Source organism: Ornithorhynchus anatinus, chromosome 1 (assembly GCF_004115215.2).
Source record: "Ornithorhynchus anatinus isolate Pmale09 chromosome 1, mOrnAna1.pri.v4, whole genome shotgun sequence".
In the NCBI taxonomy this organism is placed as follows: Eukaryota; Metazoa; Chordata; class Mammalia; order Monotremata; family Ornithorhynchidae; genus Ornithorhynchus; species Ornithorhynchus anatinus.
Window position 1 is genome coordinate 26,733,559 of NC_041728.1, and position 15,732 is coordinate 26,749,290.

General features: G+C 42.4%; 1 protein-coding gene across 2 annotated transcripts in view; it reads right to left on the reverse strand.

Moving 5' to 3' along the window:
• HOMER1 (homer scaffold protein 1) overlaps window positions 1-15,732 on the reverse strand; it is an 89,508-nt gene that overhangs the window by 26,948 nt on the left and 46,828 nt on the right. Inside the window, exons 4-6 of one of the 2 annotated variants that reach the window (XM_029061865.1) lie at window positions 12,847-12,939; window positions 12,005-12,118; window positions 5,055-5,191 (exon numbers count right to left, since the gene is read on the reverse strand). In XM_029061865.1, coding sequence (XP_028917698.1) covers window positions 5,055-5,191; window positions 12,005-12,118; window positions 12,847-12,939 — 344 coding nt within the window. The remainder of the gene's footprint in view (window positions 1-5,054; window positions 5,192-12,004; window positions 12,119-12,846; window positions 12,940-15,732) is intronic. The other variant, XM_029061866.1, reaches the window with a different exon arrangement.

Here is a 15,732-nt window from a genome sequence, read left to right on the forward strand (position 1 = left end):
ATGAGAACGACTCAGTCAATGGTATCTGAGCACTTACTGCATGCAGAGTACTATATTAAACACTCAGGAGAGAACAGCCATAATCTCTGCTTTCCAGAGCTTACAGTCTAATGAGGATGGGGGAGAGGGGAGACATTAAAATAAATTTTAGGAAAGGGAAGCAGTCCTGTATAAAAATGTTAAGTGACTGGGGGTGGGGGACAGATGTATCAAAGTGCTTAGAGGTCCGGGTGGAAGTTTATAGGCGATATAGAAGGTGGGTGAGGAAATCGGAGGTTAGTCGTGGGAAGATATGATTTTAGTACAGTTTTGAAAGTGGGGAGAATGGTGGTCTGTCAGATAAGAAGGGGAAGAGAGGACATGTCGCTGATGAGAGAGATGAGGAGATCGAGTTTCAGCACATAGTTGGTTTTGGAGGAGGGGAAGAGTGTGGGTTGAGTCGTAGTGGGAGAGAAGCAAGGACAGATGGGAAGGGGAAAGGCGACCACGAGGAGTTTGATGTGGAGATGGCTGGGCAACCACTGGGGTTTTTATGGAGTGGAGACATGTGCGAAGTAAGATTTTTTTTAGAAAAATGAGTCAATAGTATTTATTGAGCGCTTATGTGCAGAGCACTTACTAACCGCTTGGAATGTACAAATCGATGTAAAAATGAGCCGTAGCGGGAAATATGGACTGGAAAGGGGAGAGACGGGAGGTAGGGAGGTTAGCAAGGTCGATAATTGTGATACTTGGTAAGCTTTTACCATGTGCTAAGCCCAGGGATAGATGCAAGATATAGAGTCTGATATAGAGTTGAGGAGAGATGAGTTCTTGGCTCACCATGGTAGCAGTTTGGATGGAGAAGAAGGGGTGGGTTCCAGAGATTTTATGACATTAAAACTGACAGGATTTGCTGACAATGAAAGTGTGAGTTTAAGGAGAAAGAAGAGTCAAGGATAATGACAAGGCTTGAACGATGGGGACAGGGGGCTGGTGTTGCCTTCAGTGGTGGGAAAGTCAAGGAATGGAGAGGATTTTGAAGGCTGTGCATGATTCCAAATGCCTAGTATCTTAATATGTGTTCACCTTTTCCTCAAACCTAAGTGAAAAATTAAGGAAGTAAGTCACATGATCAAATAGGTCTCACAGGTGAGGCAAAAGCAACACTTATAAATCACTTGCTCACTCTATTCTTATTTTAACCACGATGCTTTCACACCAAATAAAATATGAGCCCTATGCTGCCTAAAACATAGGTCCTATAACCTCCCAGATCACCAGGACTTCTGATTCACAGTGATCTTTGTCAACATTCAGTGGGACCATCTGTAACAACATCAGAATGAAGACAGTGAGGAAGGGGAAAAAAAAAAAAAGACTCCTTTGTTCCAATAATGGAGCCCCCTAGATGCAGAATTAACATGACTTTAGTCAGGAACCTACAGTTAAAACTAATTAGGAAAAATAATACATTGTGGACACAGGGACTTCAAATTCCTTGAATTTTTTTCCACTGACTGCTTGTAATTTACGCCTACCATTCTGAGGTTTAAAAATGCAGGTGAGGAAATCATTAATTTCTTCCAAGTAGCATCTCCCCAAAGAGATAGCTTTCAATGAAGCTTCATTTCACTGCTTCGGTAAAACTGCATCAATGAAGTAGGGAGACAGAAGTCACCCTGTTTCTATTTGCCTCACCTGGACAATCTTATATCTAAATTCCCAGGCTCCTTACAACATCCAGTACGGTCCTTGTGCCTTTTGAAGGTTGATCCAACAGAAGAAAAACTAATCTCCCTTTGTTCTCTGAATAAGCAAATGCATGTTGGAAAGGATTTTTAACACCTATTGGGACCTATCTGATTTAAAGGTCAAAGTTCAGTTTTGCATTTTAACAAGAGATTAGCTAGCCTGTGGTATTTCAGATAGGGTCTGGGTTCGGGAAAAGACACCAAGGATAGACTGTGAACACCATGTAGGGTAGGGACTGCGTCTGACCTCATTACCTTGCTTGTAATAATAATAATAATAATAATGTTGGTATTTGTTAAGCGCTTACTATGTGCAGAGCACTGTTCTAAGCGCTGGGGTAAATACAGGGAAATCAGATTGTTCCACGTGAAGCTCCCGGTCTTCATCCCCATTTTACAGATGAGGTAACTGAGGCACAGAGAATTGAAGTGACTTGCCCACAGTCACCCAGCTGACAAGTGGCAGAGCTGGGATTAGAACCCATGGCCTCTGACTCCCAAGCCCGGGCTCTTTCCACTGAGCCATGCTGCTTCCCAATTACCCCAGGGTTTACTACGGTGCTCGGCACATAGTAAGCACTTAACCAACATCATTGAAAAGAAAATGGATGCCCTAACCTATGCACGAAGTTGAGGAATCTAATTAGTCGGGGCTCTAGTTGTTTTGACGGGTTTAAAGCATTTGGCAGGGACAGTCGGCAGCACACAAGACTGAAAAGCCAAATCGATCTAAGGAAGGGGAATTTCCACGGACAGCCTTTAATAGGAGGAGGAAACATGGGCTAGCAGAGAGGGATCTGTACACATCTGGAGATACACACAGCACCATAAAATTCCAGAATAACTAACAGCACCATCAGAATGCATATGATCTCAACAGGAGACTATTTTCAATGTCAGACATGATGGAAATAACCTGTTTTTCCAATGCAATCAATTCATCTTTAAAGATGGCAATAGAAAAAATATCTTCATGAACTGGCATTATACTACAAAATCTATTCTGAACTTAAGTATTAAAGCAGCTTCTTTTCAAATTGTAATGCATATTTAAGGATCATAAGATTACACTGGACAAATACACGTGGACACTAAATTTTTTGCTATACGCATGAAACAAAAGTTTCATATACGGTTACGTTGTCAAAGTGACTGAATGGGCAAAAATAGAATTTAAGCATAAACTGCCTACCTAGACTCTGTGAAGCCTTTGAAACTACGTTTTACCCCACAGATTTGGACAATTTTCAGAAATGAAATAAAGACTTATGGAACATGCCAATCTAGGGTCCCTTGAGGTATGTTAAAATGTTTTTAAGTTACTTTATGCTACGCTGAAATGGTGCACTTGGTGCAAATCCCTTGAACACTGCCAGCAGTATACCTCCATGCAATGGAGTTTGAAAGCTTGCAAACTCACAATTCTTAGTGAAATGAACAGAAAAGATATTCCAGTATAGCTGGGCACAAGGGGAGAAGAAAAACAGCTATCATGCCAGTTCTTGGTGTGGGGAGGAGGAAAACAAAATCAACAGTCTGGTCAGAATTAAACACTATAAGCTCTGACAAAATTATTCACTTACTCAAAACTCATATCCACTGCACAAATGTACCCTTTCCCTGTTGTGAGAAGCAAAAACATTTTCCTGGCTAACCGCCATAATTAAATCATTACTAGCTATTAGCCAGAAAAATACTCTCTTAAAATCATGGCAAACCATTCCTATTTGCAGCCCCAAAGAGAGCCTGTTTTGGAAAACCAATAGAACACCAAAGAACAGCAAAACATTAAACAGGGAACTCAGGATACAGAACATGGACAATGTCAGACAATTTTGTAATTATGAATAGCAGGTTTCTCATTTCCAAATGCTACAGATGTTAAAACTGCTGGCTCACCCAAATACTAGCCAAAGAAATCAAATTCTCAACTGTATCCAGTGCGGGTCTAGGTCCAGCCGTCATACGGATATGTGGAAATAACTTTATTGACAAAATTTTAACATGGAGATCCTCCCTCTCCCCCCATCAATGATCAAAATTATGAGTTTTGGGGGGTCAGAGAGGGCAGCACCCCGATAAAGATCCTTTGTTCAACTGCAATATTCTAGAGCATAGATGTTTAACAGGTTAAAAATACAAAAACACAATCTTCAGAAGAACTTTCATGCACACGCACACACAGACACACACACAGTCTTTCTGGCAAAAGGGAAACAGTGTTGGCACTGGTCAGAGTTCAAAAATACAAAACTCACAATCATCAAAAATATATATATATGTATACTGCATAGCACAAAATATTCGGCATTCCAAAGAATAAAATATCAGTTTCCAGATGTTCTTGTAATGCCTTAAGAGTAAAAAGTGTGTAGATTTCTTGACTGAAAACAAATGACATTCCGAGTTAAAAGCTTTTTCTACAGATTAGAGTTTTATGAAATTCATTTCGTTCAATTTGTCTAAGAAATCTGTAGAACCACACTAGCTGAAACTGCAGAGAAACTGGTGTAGGCTATGCCAAGAAGTAGGGAGATAAGGAGTTGAGGACTTGTTTTCTGGGATTTCTCCTACTGCTCCTTATTCCCAATCAGAAGGCGTAAAAAAAAAAAAAAATATTGGCATGTTCAATAAATGCCACTAAAATGAGTGAGCCTGTTCCACAAAGCCTTATTCAGGATTCAAAAGGAAAAAAAAAAAGTGACTGCCCCAATTTCCTGGAGAGCAAGAGGAGCAAAACATCCCTCAAGCCACCCAGTGATTTTTTAACTACCTCACCTTTCTTGGCAGTTCCAAACAGAGAAACGTTACTCGAAATTGATTAAGATATTCAAATAAGTGAATGCTTTTATATACATCGCTCCACTCCTGCATGAGCAGCAGTTTCCGAGCCTACTGAAACATCACCAGAAGGTTGACAACTGTTATCAGTCTTTTCAAAGAACTTGAAAGTGAACAAATTAAACTTAATTGGAGCAATCTGTTTAAAGCAGTTATTTCTTCTAAATCTTGAAGTACGAAGAGTTATTTTCTGTTTGAGAACATCCCGTGTTCTAGAACAAAGCCACGGTTCAAAGCGTTCAGCCTAAAACTACGATTGTCCGACGCCTCAAGAATTACGTTCTCTACGGTACGTCATCTTATGAAACTCTTTTAAAAGGCTTTCATGTCTGCGGTCAACAGAATCGGTACTTATTATCTTTATAAAGGAGATCCAAAGTGGATTCTTTGAGTCCAACGAGACCGTCAGACTAATCTGAAGTAAACGGAAGTCCCGCTTAAACATTTTACGTAATCATGATGGTTGAATTGAATCTGTACCTATGTGAAAATGGCAATGCATTCTGGGTTGGTTCAGCCCTTGGTTCTGAGTTTTGTGTCACTTCAGTTCTTTCATCATCTGTCCCGTTAATGCTTTCTGGAGTTAGTGGAGACTGAAGATCTCCTCCTGCTGACTCCTTAAAAGAAAGAAAAAAAAAAGCAAAGAAGTTTAAAAAGTTCACTCTCACTTACTGCTCTCTGATTTTTTCAGGAAAAATCCCCATTAATTTCAAAATCACCATATAATGCAACTTGAAGGACTGCAAAAAGAAACCTTTCATGCTCAAGTCTAATAAAGTAATTGTCAAAAATGAAAAAGACTACAGATCATTCCTCTTAGCAAACTTTCTTACAGAATGTCAAGTCTTTCCCCACCACCGCTCTGCTGTCTTCCTGGGTGATGATTTTAGTTGCAAATCGAAAGCACTGTTTGCAGCATCTGAATATTTAAACCTGCAATCTTGTCTGATGGTTTAAAGTTCTATTATTCTCTCAGTCTAGAAGCATAATGTGGTAACTATTTGAACATAATCTGTCAGTTAAGACCAGAACCTAGCTGACAGCATGCACATGCTCGCACGCACTTATTCTTATAATCACCTCCACTGCATACTTTCCTTATCCCTCCCAATTTGAGGAAATAATTATTTCTATAAACAGTGATGGTGGTGGGCACTAAGGCAGGATTAAAAAGAAGGGTCAGAATGCACAAAAGCTACAGGTATAGCCTCACTCTGGGGAAGGGAGTTTCTTGGAAAAAAGTGTCCACTCATGTTGGGGTAGGAGGAAGAGAACAATAATAACTGAGGTATTTAAGACCTTACTATGTGGCAGGCACTGTTCTACGCGCTGGGATGGATACAAGCCAATCTGATGGAACCCGGTCCCTGTTTCACATGGGGCTCAGAGATTGAAAGCGGCAGGTGTCAAGCCGTTGTATTTCTTGTGTGCTTACTGTTGCTTGGCACTGTACTAAAGACTTGGGAAAGTATACTATAACAGAGTTGGTGGACTCATTCCCTGCTCCCAAAGAGCTTAGGCTTGGGCCAGGGAGCTCATTCACTGAGACTTGGAACCCAAGGGGAAAGAAGAGAAGAAGGGAAGGAGAGTTTAAGTCATTCACTTCCCACTACATGCAGCACCACAGAAGCAAGAGATTATCTCAAGGGCCCTCCTAACTTTCTCTTCCTTCTCCCCTCCTTTTTCTACTGCTTCCTTTAAAGAGTTGATTCCCATACAATTGACCTTTCTCAGTCCCTGGGCGGCAACAGTTATGTGAGGAAAGTAACAGGTGTACATATTTACAGTTGTCCTTTATACTTGAGGATGCTACCGACTGTGAAAGGTGGAGGGGTAGGGGGTTGAAATGGCCACTATGGGACTCACAGTCCTGGATACATTATGTGCCCAAAGAGGCCACCCCTAGTTTGCTATTTGCAGTACCCCAAGCTACTTTTACCTCCCTGTGTCTTGTTCCTTAGAAGATTGTGCTCCCAAAGAGCAGTGCTTTTTTTGGGCAGGGGGGTTGTGTTTGTTTTTGTTTTTTATGGTATTTGTCAAGAACTTACTATTTATCAGGCACTGTTCTAAGAGCTGGGGTAGATACAAGCTAATCACTTGGACACAGTCCATATCCCACATGGGGCTGACAGTCCCCATTTTACAGATGAGGTCACTGAGGCATAGAAAAGTGAAGTGACTTGCCTGACTAGTGGCAGAACCAGAATTAGAACCCGGGTCTTGTTTGCAGCCTGCCAGGCTGGTCTCTCCCTGGTGACTGACTCCCCATTTTCAACAGGGGTACAACAGGGATTTAGGCTTCGACTATGCCCTTCAAATGTTTCCGCTGCCCTCCTTGCTTTCAGTTTTCCAATTTCAGCACTCCAAAGAGCTGCTGTATGGGGATTCTGCTGTCATTCATTCTACTCATATATTTCTCCCAGGGTAGCTATGGTGAGGTGAGAAGACCTTCACGGCCGGAGGATGACTTTGTTTCTAAACTTGTCTGTGATCCCGTCTTGCCCGTTAACATTGAGTCTTGGCCTTAAATGATGCTGACGAAGCTTGTGGGGCCCAGGTTACTCACGGGTAGAGAAGGCTGGACAGCACTACAGCTCTGAAAACCTTAGAGTTGATACCATGCTGCCATCACCCTGACATTTCTGCTAAAGATAAAGCCAACAGAGGCAGAGGAGGCCAATAAAAAAGAACATACTGAAGGTTTAGCGGCACTACTGCTGTGAAAGACTAATGGAACTCGACTACATCTTTCTAATGAGCAGTCATCGCAACTTCGAGCCACAACAACTTAGCCCAAACAACGCCTTTATTGCTTAGATCAATGGACCATCCTACCCAGGATTGTCTTTCCAAGAATGGCAACTGAAGGCCTGGAGGAATTATGTGAAAGAAGCTTTTCTTGTCCTCCATCCTTGAGGTCACTTAACGTCTCGAATCTTTTCTATGACGTTCTTAACAGTCCCTTATAGAACCCCTTACGGACCCTCTCTCGTGCCCCCTCCATATCACTGGCCTGCAGCAACCTCCTGGTTCCCATTATATTATATATTATTACATTATATTATATTATGAGAAGCAGTGTGGCTCAGTGGAAAGAGCCCGGGCTTGGGAGTCGCAGGTCAGGGGTTTTAATCCCGGCTCCGCCACCTGTCAGCTGTGTGACTTTGGGCAAGTCACTTCACTTCTCGGTGCCTCAGTTACCTCATCTGTAAAATGGGGATTAAGACTGTGAGCCTCACGTGGGACAACCTGATTACCCTGTATCTACCCCAGCGCTTAGAACAGTGCTCGGCACAGTAAGCGCTTAACAAATACCAACATTATTATTATTATTATTATAGGTGACGCCGACTGAAGATATGATCAGGATTGAATTACTCCAGACATGTGGGTGTTGGCCAGTGGAGTGAAGAGAAAGAAGGAGAAAAGAGGAGGGCAGAAGGGAAGTAGAAAATAGTCACAGAAATCAGGTCCTGGCTTCTCTTCCTTCCCAAAAAGCCACCTGACTCTCTGATCAGAATGCTCCTGGAGCAACCTGTCACAGGTTTATATACATAAGCAGTTAAAGGTACTGCAGCAGTAGACCAGACTAAAAGAAGGAAAACCAGAGGGAGAATGGAAGAGGACGACTGCTGTAGGGAGCGGCAGGAGCTACCTCACCTCCCATACATTTCCAGCCAGAGACCTCCTCCTTAAAAAGGAAAAAAGTTTCCAGGTCTGTGACATGGCCCAACTCAACAGCAAAGTCCCTTCCGTGATGGTGCTTTCTTTACCATCTCAACCTCCCTGGTCTGAGACACGAGCCCGAAACTCACAGGAGTTAGCACAAGAGGGAGAAATGTTGTAGTGTGTGTCGGGGGTGATATAAGCAGTGGTAATTTTCTTTAAAACACAAAATCAAACAAAGAGTTCTGGGTCAGTGACCTAACATGCCCTGTCGGAAGCCACCGCGGCTCACCACATCCCAGCACAAGGGATAGCATTCCCCCTCCTCAGTGGCCGGAAATGGGAGGTGGCAGCAACCAGAACTCCTTACGTATTTACCACTGACCTCCACGACTGGAGATGTGAGGGCAGAGAGAGCTTTGTAAATCCCACAGATCCTGTCACACTGAAGTTACGCCTAATCTATCTTCTGGCTTGTGCTGTACCTGCTGTTTCCGGCCGACCAGAAGTGGTTTCTTAAAAAAGGACTGAGAGATCTGCAACATTCCCTGCTTTGTAGAGAGCTTGGGAGTGAAGGAATTTGCTCCCAGAGAGGTTTTCAACAGAGAAGAGAGTAATAACTTAAGCAGAGGATGCTACTTATTAGAGGTGTACATCTTTTGGCCATGTGAAAGAGGACACTGTAGTAAAAAGCTACAGAGAGAAAACAAAGATCCTCATCTCTGCTTTGACCCTAGATCACTACCCTAGGTCTCAGACTTGTCCGCTCTGAAGAGAAGACAGCAATTAAATCACATTTGCTTACTGGGAGCTCGTGGTAGGCAAGGGAACGTGTCCGTTGTTGTATTATACTCCCCCAAGCACTTCGTACAGTGCTTTGCACACAGTAAGCGCTCAGTAAATATGACTCATTGAACGAATGAATGCAGATCACTGTACAAAGCTCGGGACAGTACAATCCAACGATACAACCATAAAGATGCAGTCCCTGCCCACAGCAAATTTACACCAGTCTAACACTGTATAGTCTGGATACATCAAAGTTGAAGGGAGATAAAACTTTCTTAAAGAAACTGGATTCTGAAGTAGCATCCTCAATTGGGGTCCTTCTCCATCACGACAATAGGCTTTGAGGCAAATGAGAAACCGAAGGGCAATAAGGTGGGGAAAGAGGAAGGGCCACAAAAGGAGTCTCGTCTTGTCTCACGCCGTCGAGTCGTCTATGACCCATAGCGACGCCGTGGACGCATCTCTCCCAGAACGCCCCACCGCCAACTGCCATCGTTCTGGTAGTGGATCCAGAGAGTAGGAACTCCCAAAACTCTAGAGTACTCCCCCAATTCAGGCAGGCTGTTGCTCCAAAGGGGTTTAAATCATATATAGCAAAACTGATAGCGTTTGAAGTCCAAACCAAAAATGACAGTTCCACCCAGGCTTTTTAACAAAAGCAAAATTGACTGCCTCCTCTGCAGCAATACTCTCATCATGCAAACACGTGCAGGAGAGTCTGACTGGAAGACAGTTCTTTTCCTCTGCCGGTAAATCCAACTGCTCTAAGTTTAAGCGACGTTCCACGGGTTGGGAAAGCAGAAGGTCCCGGCAAAGACTGGACTAAAAAGGTATGTACATGTTGCTAAATGAACTTCTATTTAGATTTGATTCTGTATACCCATCCTAATCTTCACGTAAGCATGACTTAAATTAACCCTAATTCAAAATCATTTTTTTCTCAGTCTAATCATTAAATTTTCTCAAGCCTTTAACTCTCGTTTTCAGAAGAGAGCAAGAGGGAATGAAGATGGCTTTGTGTCTTAATTACCCAGGTAATTGTTTCAATCCTCCGCTTTGATGTGGAAACCTAAATCGCACTTTAAAACTACCCATCTGCAGATACCTAGGAATAAGTAGGAATTTATTCTTCCCTATATTAAATAAAACAGAGTATTTGCAGAATACTCGTGTGTAATTGCCACGAGTGTGTGAGCACATAAACACACCTGTGTTTGAGAACGTTAAGATTTTTAGCGAAGGGGCCTGGACTTTTCGCCCAACAAACTACATCATGGACCTCATGGAGAGAGAAACAGCGCGTTCCTCTTTCAGAGATTATACTCCTCACAAAACGGCCACACATTAATCTGGTGGAGTTGAGAACATTCAGGAGATGGTACTTTTTCTCTCTTACATTTGAGAAACAGGAACTAAGTTTCAGATAAAACTGCGATTTGTCGCAGCTGAACTGTTAATACATCATTTTTAGAAAAGCATCCCACCTTAGACTTAAAAAAAAAATTGACATTTCAGAATTACTGCCTGAAATCAGGGAAAGACACGGGATTCAACCAGCAGAAAATACATCCCATGCATGGCAAAATCTGGAGCCTTTCTGCTTATCTATGCACCCAACTTTGGAGAACCAGCAAAACAGATGTATCGCAGTGCTTATACAAAGAGGAAAGGACATGGTTCAAGGATCCATGAAATAGTGCTTGAGATTTGAAATAGCATCATTTTCTCAACCTCAAAAATGATATCCTAGATTTGTCTGTCCCCGCTTTTGTCAAAGACCATTTTGTTCAGTATGAGCCCCCACAAAAATGACAAAGGATCATACAGGTTCATCCAATCTCTATACCTCATCTAAGGACAGTTGAAAGTTGATCTCAGATAAGCTGAAAACAATTCTATATATTCAAACACAAATAAACCTACCTTTGTGTCCTTTGGGCATTTGATACTCGCCCCACCATATTCGCCCCACCCCCAACCCCACAGCATTAATGTACACATTAAATTATATATTATAAATCACTCATTTATCCTTATTAATGCCTGTCCTCCTCTCCTCTAGACTGCTAGCTCATTATGGTCAGGGAAAATGTCTTCTACTTCTGCTATACCATACTCTCCCAAGCACTTAGCAGAATGTGCTGCACATAGTAAGTGCTCAATAATTACCACTGAGTGATTCATTTTCATGAAGACTGGCCTTAACTACCAGGTCCCAGTCCAAAAGGGATGACAACAATAGATATCGGAATACAACCGCAAACAGAATTAGAATTTATAGTTTGATAACTAATACCAGGAACGCTATATTAGGGTATATATTATATAATATGCTCTATATTATATTAAGGTAATTGTCAGACAAAATGTAGCTTTCCCTAATTTATGGTGAGAAGCAATTACCTTTCATAGAAAAAGAACAAGCGCAATTAGCAACATTTTCTCCTGTCTTAACAGTACTGAGGATATTTGACTATTAGCAGCAAATCCTGCTATCTAACCAGGGCAGATTGAGAGCAAAACTAGGTTTTTCCTTTTTGAAGGTGCTCTTGAAAAAAGAAGATTGCCCCTTTCAGACACAGCCTGAGTATAATGGAGTTCTCTAAGACTGAATACGTTCTTCCAAAGATATTAAGATAGTACCATCTAATTTAAAAAAAAAAGAACTTCTGAAATAGGAATTGTTTCACAGAAGAACTCTGTCTACCATGTTAGGGGAAAAAAAATCCTTAAAACATGAGAATCTCGCTGAAGGAACTACTGGATCAGAAAGGAGGAGTAAACAAGGAGTTTGATTCAAAACCTGTACCCCAAATTGAAAGCGATCAGCCTGTGGGTATTTCACAAACACTAGAGGAGATGTTGAAATCTCGGCTCATCTCTCCTTGCCTTGCCCTCCGTGCTTCTCCCTTGGACTCTCGACCCATCTCCCCATCTCTTTCTCCATCAATCAACGGTACTTATCGAGCGCTTACTGTGTGCGGAGCCCTGTACACCAGGTGCTGTCGGAGCGCTTCCGTCTCTTCCACCTTTGTAGCATTAGCAGAAGGACTTATTGACCACCCGCTTGGCTCAGTACGTATCAGAGGCTTGGAGTAGAGAATAAAGTAGTAAGTAATACGCTCCCTGCCCAAAAGGAACTTACACCCTCTTGGGGCACCCCTCTTCTCCACCTAGACAATTCCAGCCCTAAAATAACGCCCGGTTATATCTGCTTCCTCGTCTTTCTTTACCACCCCTCTGGAAATGACTCTGTCAGCCCTTTTAATGGTGGTCGGGCACTTTACGTGAAGCAGGTGAAAAAGTGACAAGGGGAGGGGTGAGGGGCGTTAGAGATGGAGGCAGACAAAGGGGGTCTGTCTGACAATCAAAGAAGCCTATCTTACCTGAAACTCCAAAGAGATCTGTGCTATCGCAGGAAAGGTGGAGACACATGAGGTGGAGCACATTTGCAAAGCAGCTGCTCTGCAGCCACCGGTCTCTCACCTACCCTGGATGTTCAGCACCACAGAACCTGGTCATGGTCCTGATCCCAGGCAGGGAGAAATGGGGCTTTTCGGTGGAATTTCCTCTCTCCCAGCCCCCTTCTCGCCCTTGTATGCCAAGGCCCTACCATACGCCACAGAACACTACACTAGGCCCTCCGCCTCATCCCCAGTGCATCTCAGTGGACAATATAAAGGACCATATTCTCCATACTAGAAGCAAAGTGCCCATCGCTTCCCCATCTTTTTTCTGACAGACTAAAATTGCAAGGCCATAAGATGCCAGACCAGGGAAAAGTGTCCCCAGGCTAGATTCAGACATTAATACCCACCTGGGAAGGTGTACTTGTGAGTTCCATTTTCTCTTGGGATTTCTCCTTTGCTAATCGAGCGGCTTCTTTGAATTCCTGAAACTTTTCTGCAAACTGAATAAAGGTAGAAAACATCCCAATTAAATCAAAGCTTTAATAAAACTACAGAAATGCGCACTTAATTTAATACCTTTTTTGATGGATAATTTTCTAAATGAGCTTTCTGGAACATTCGCTTCTTCTGTGTGAAAGCAAACGAATCCTTTCAGCCTAGAGTGTACATATAAAATTTGCTTTCATTCTGCCACTTAGCAGATACCAACAGAAGACTCCCCGGCACGAAGTACCTAGCATCCTGGGTCAATTAGCCTAGCAAGGTGCTTTTTTCATTCAGAAATAGATGCATGGATTTTTTTTTAAGATAGGAAAAGAAGAAAATTAAGAAACGTAACTTCAAGCATGGTGTCTTCCAAAGTGGCCTTTATTTAGATTGCTTTTTTTATTAGCCAGGGAATTGGATTTCTCAAGCCCACATCTCTTCAAAGTGTTTGGAGAAAGCTTTTAGTTTTATCACATTATAAGATAAGCTTTTTGTTTATCACTTCTACTACTGTGTTACCTTCAACGCTATGTTTCTAGCACCCACTAATGCCGACGTCCTTTCATTTCTCTTCAATCATCAACTGATGCTGGCCTGACCTAGGAACAGTTTTCATTAACAGCTCTTCCAAAGTCAGCGGGAAAGAAATGAAGTATTCCAGAAGGCCTACAGAACTGGTTCCATGTGAACGGTGAAATGAATTAAAATAAACTGCTAAAAACTTAGATCCCTATGGTGTTTCCCCTTGGCAAACAATGTCGGCCAATGTTTTTCAAATGAATCAATGGGGTTGATTGGCACAGCGCTCTGCGTGCAGAAAGCTCTTTTAAGTGCTTGGTAAAGTAAAATATAATGGAATTGGTAGACGTGATGCCTGTCCACTAGGAGTTTGTCATCTGCAGGAGGAGAAAGGCATAAAGAAAGTTACAGATACGAAAATGGTAAAATAAAAGGATCTGGTCACAAGTAGCGTGAGGCTGGGGTGAGTATGAAAAGTGCTTAAGCTTCTCTGAATTCTCAATGAGGTGGGTTCTTGCTTCAACACTCCTATCAGTGCAAATTTAAATTACCTTTGACTTGCATTTCACCCTGACAACAGCAGCTAAAACTGCTGGGGAATGAGCATCCCAATCCCCATTTTCCAGATGAGGTAACTGAGGCCCAGAGATGTGAAGTGGCTTGCCCAAGGTCACACAGCAGACACGTGGTGGAGCCAGGATTAACTGCTGTGGGGCTGGGAGGGGGGGAATATTAAAGTATTACGAGGTAAAGACCCAAGTGAAAAGAAAGTAGAAGAGACAGTGAACATGGTGAGGAAATGAGAGCTGAGTTAGGGAAGAATTCCTGGAGAAGATGTGATTTTTGTAGGGATTTGAAGATGGGGGTAGTCTATCAGATACGGAGTGGGAGGGAGTACCAGGCCATAGGGAGAATGTGAGCAAGAGTCGGGGGAGATCAGTGGAGAGAGAAAAGATTGAGGGGCAGTGAGTAGGTTGATGTTCAAAGAGTACAGTGTATTACGGGCTGGGTTGTAGAAGGAGAACTGATTGAGCACCTCAAAGTCGAGGAGTTTCTGTTGGATGGGAAGATAGATGGGCAACCACTGGAGCCTCTTGAGAAATGGGGAGCTGTGAACAGAGCGCTTTTTGGTTTTGGTTTTTTTTCTTCAGAAAAATGATCCAGGCAGCTGAGTAAAGTATGGACTGGAAAGGCCAGGCTACTATGGGAAGCACTACCTATGAATAAGATGGGGAGTATTGGCAACAGACACATAAGGATAGTTAATATGATAAAAGTAAAAAACAAAAAAAAAAGCATAAAAATCAAGGAAGGTACTCGAGTTAGCAGGGCAGAGATTCAGGTTTCACATGGCTAAGAATCTGAGTCAATCAAGAACAACATCAGTCTTTGCAACGAATGGGAGTTCAAAGAGGAGGCTGATGCAGTAGTTGAGGCCAGCCTCTCTGTCTCGCCTCTTCTCAGTCCACTCTTCACTTCCCTGATTATTTTTCTCTAACACCGTCTTGCGCGCATCTCCTCAAAAGCTCCCATTCACCTCCACTTCAAGCAGAAACTGAGTCGGTTTCAAGGCACTCAGTCTGCTCTTTTAACTTGAATACAGGTTTAGCCATTTTCTAACTAAGAACTGTGCCTCAGTTACCTCACCAGTAAAATAGGGACTAAGACTGCAAGTCCCATGTGGGACATGGACTGTGTTCAACCTGCTTAGCTTGTATCTACCCCAGTGCTTAGTATTTGGAACCCAGCAAGTTTTTAGCACTAAAAACAAAGACATTAAAAAATCTGATATTTTCATAATTGGGGGGAAATTATGAAAATGACTATGCTTGAAAACAGACATATCCCTTGAAACGTCAAAGGAAAAATGTCCTGGAGGAGAGAGGAGAGAGTCGGGCATTGTCAACTAAAATTTATTCAAGAATATCTCACTGAAGGTTAATGCCACTTTTTTATGGAATCTCTACCATGGCTTGAATCTAAACCCCACAGCAAACAGGACAATCTTTTTTTCCCCTAAAATAAGGTAAATCTGTTGACAACCTATCCTGGGCTAAGCAGGAAAATAAGAAGAACATATAGATTAAGGTGTGCACAATAAGGTAAATCTGTTGACAACCTATCCTGGGCTAAGCAGGAAAATAAGAGGAACATATAGATTAAGGTGTGCACCCAGGGCAGAGAGGCGATCCAAAGCACTCAAATTCTCCACCCTGTCCTCAGAGTTTCAATCAGATACACCGAAAGAAATACGCAGTGATGGTTGCTTTTCTGGAAACACAGCTGGT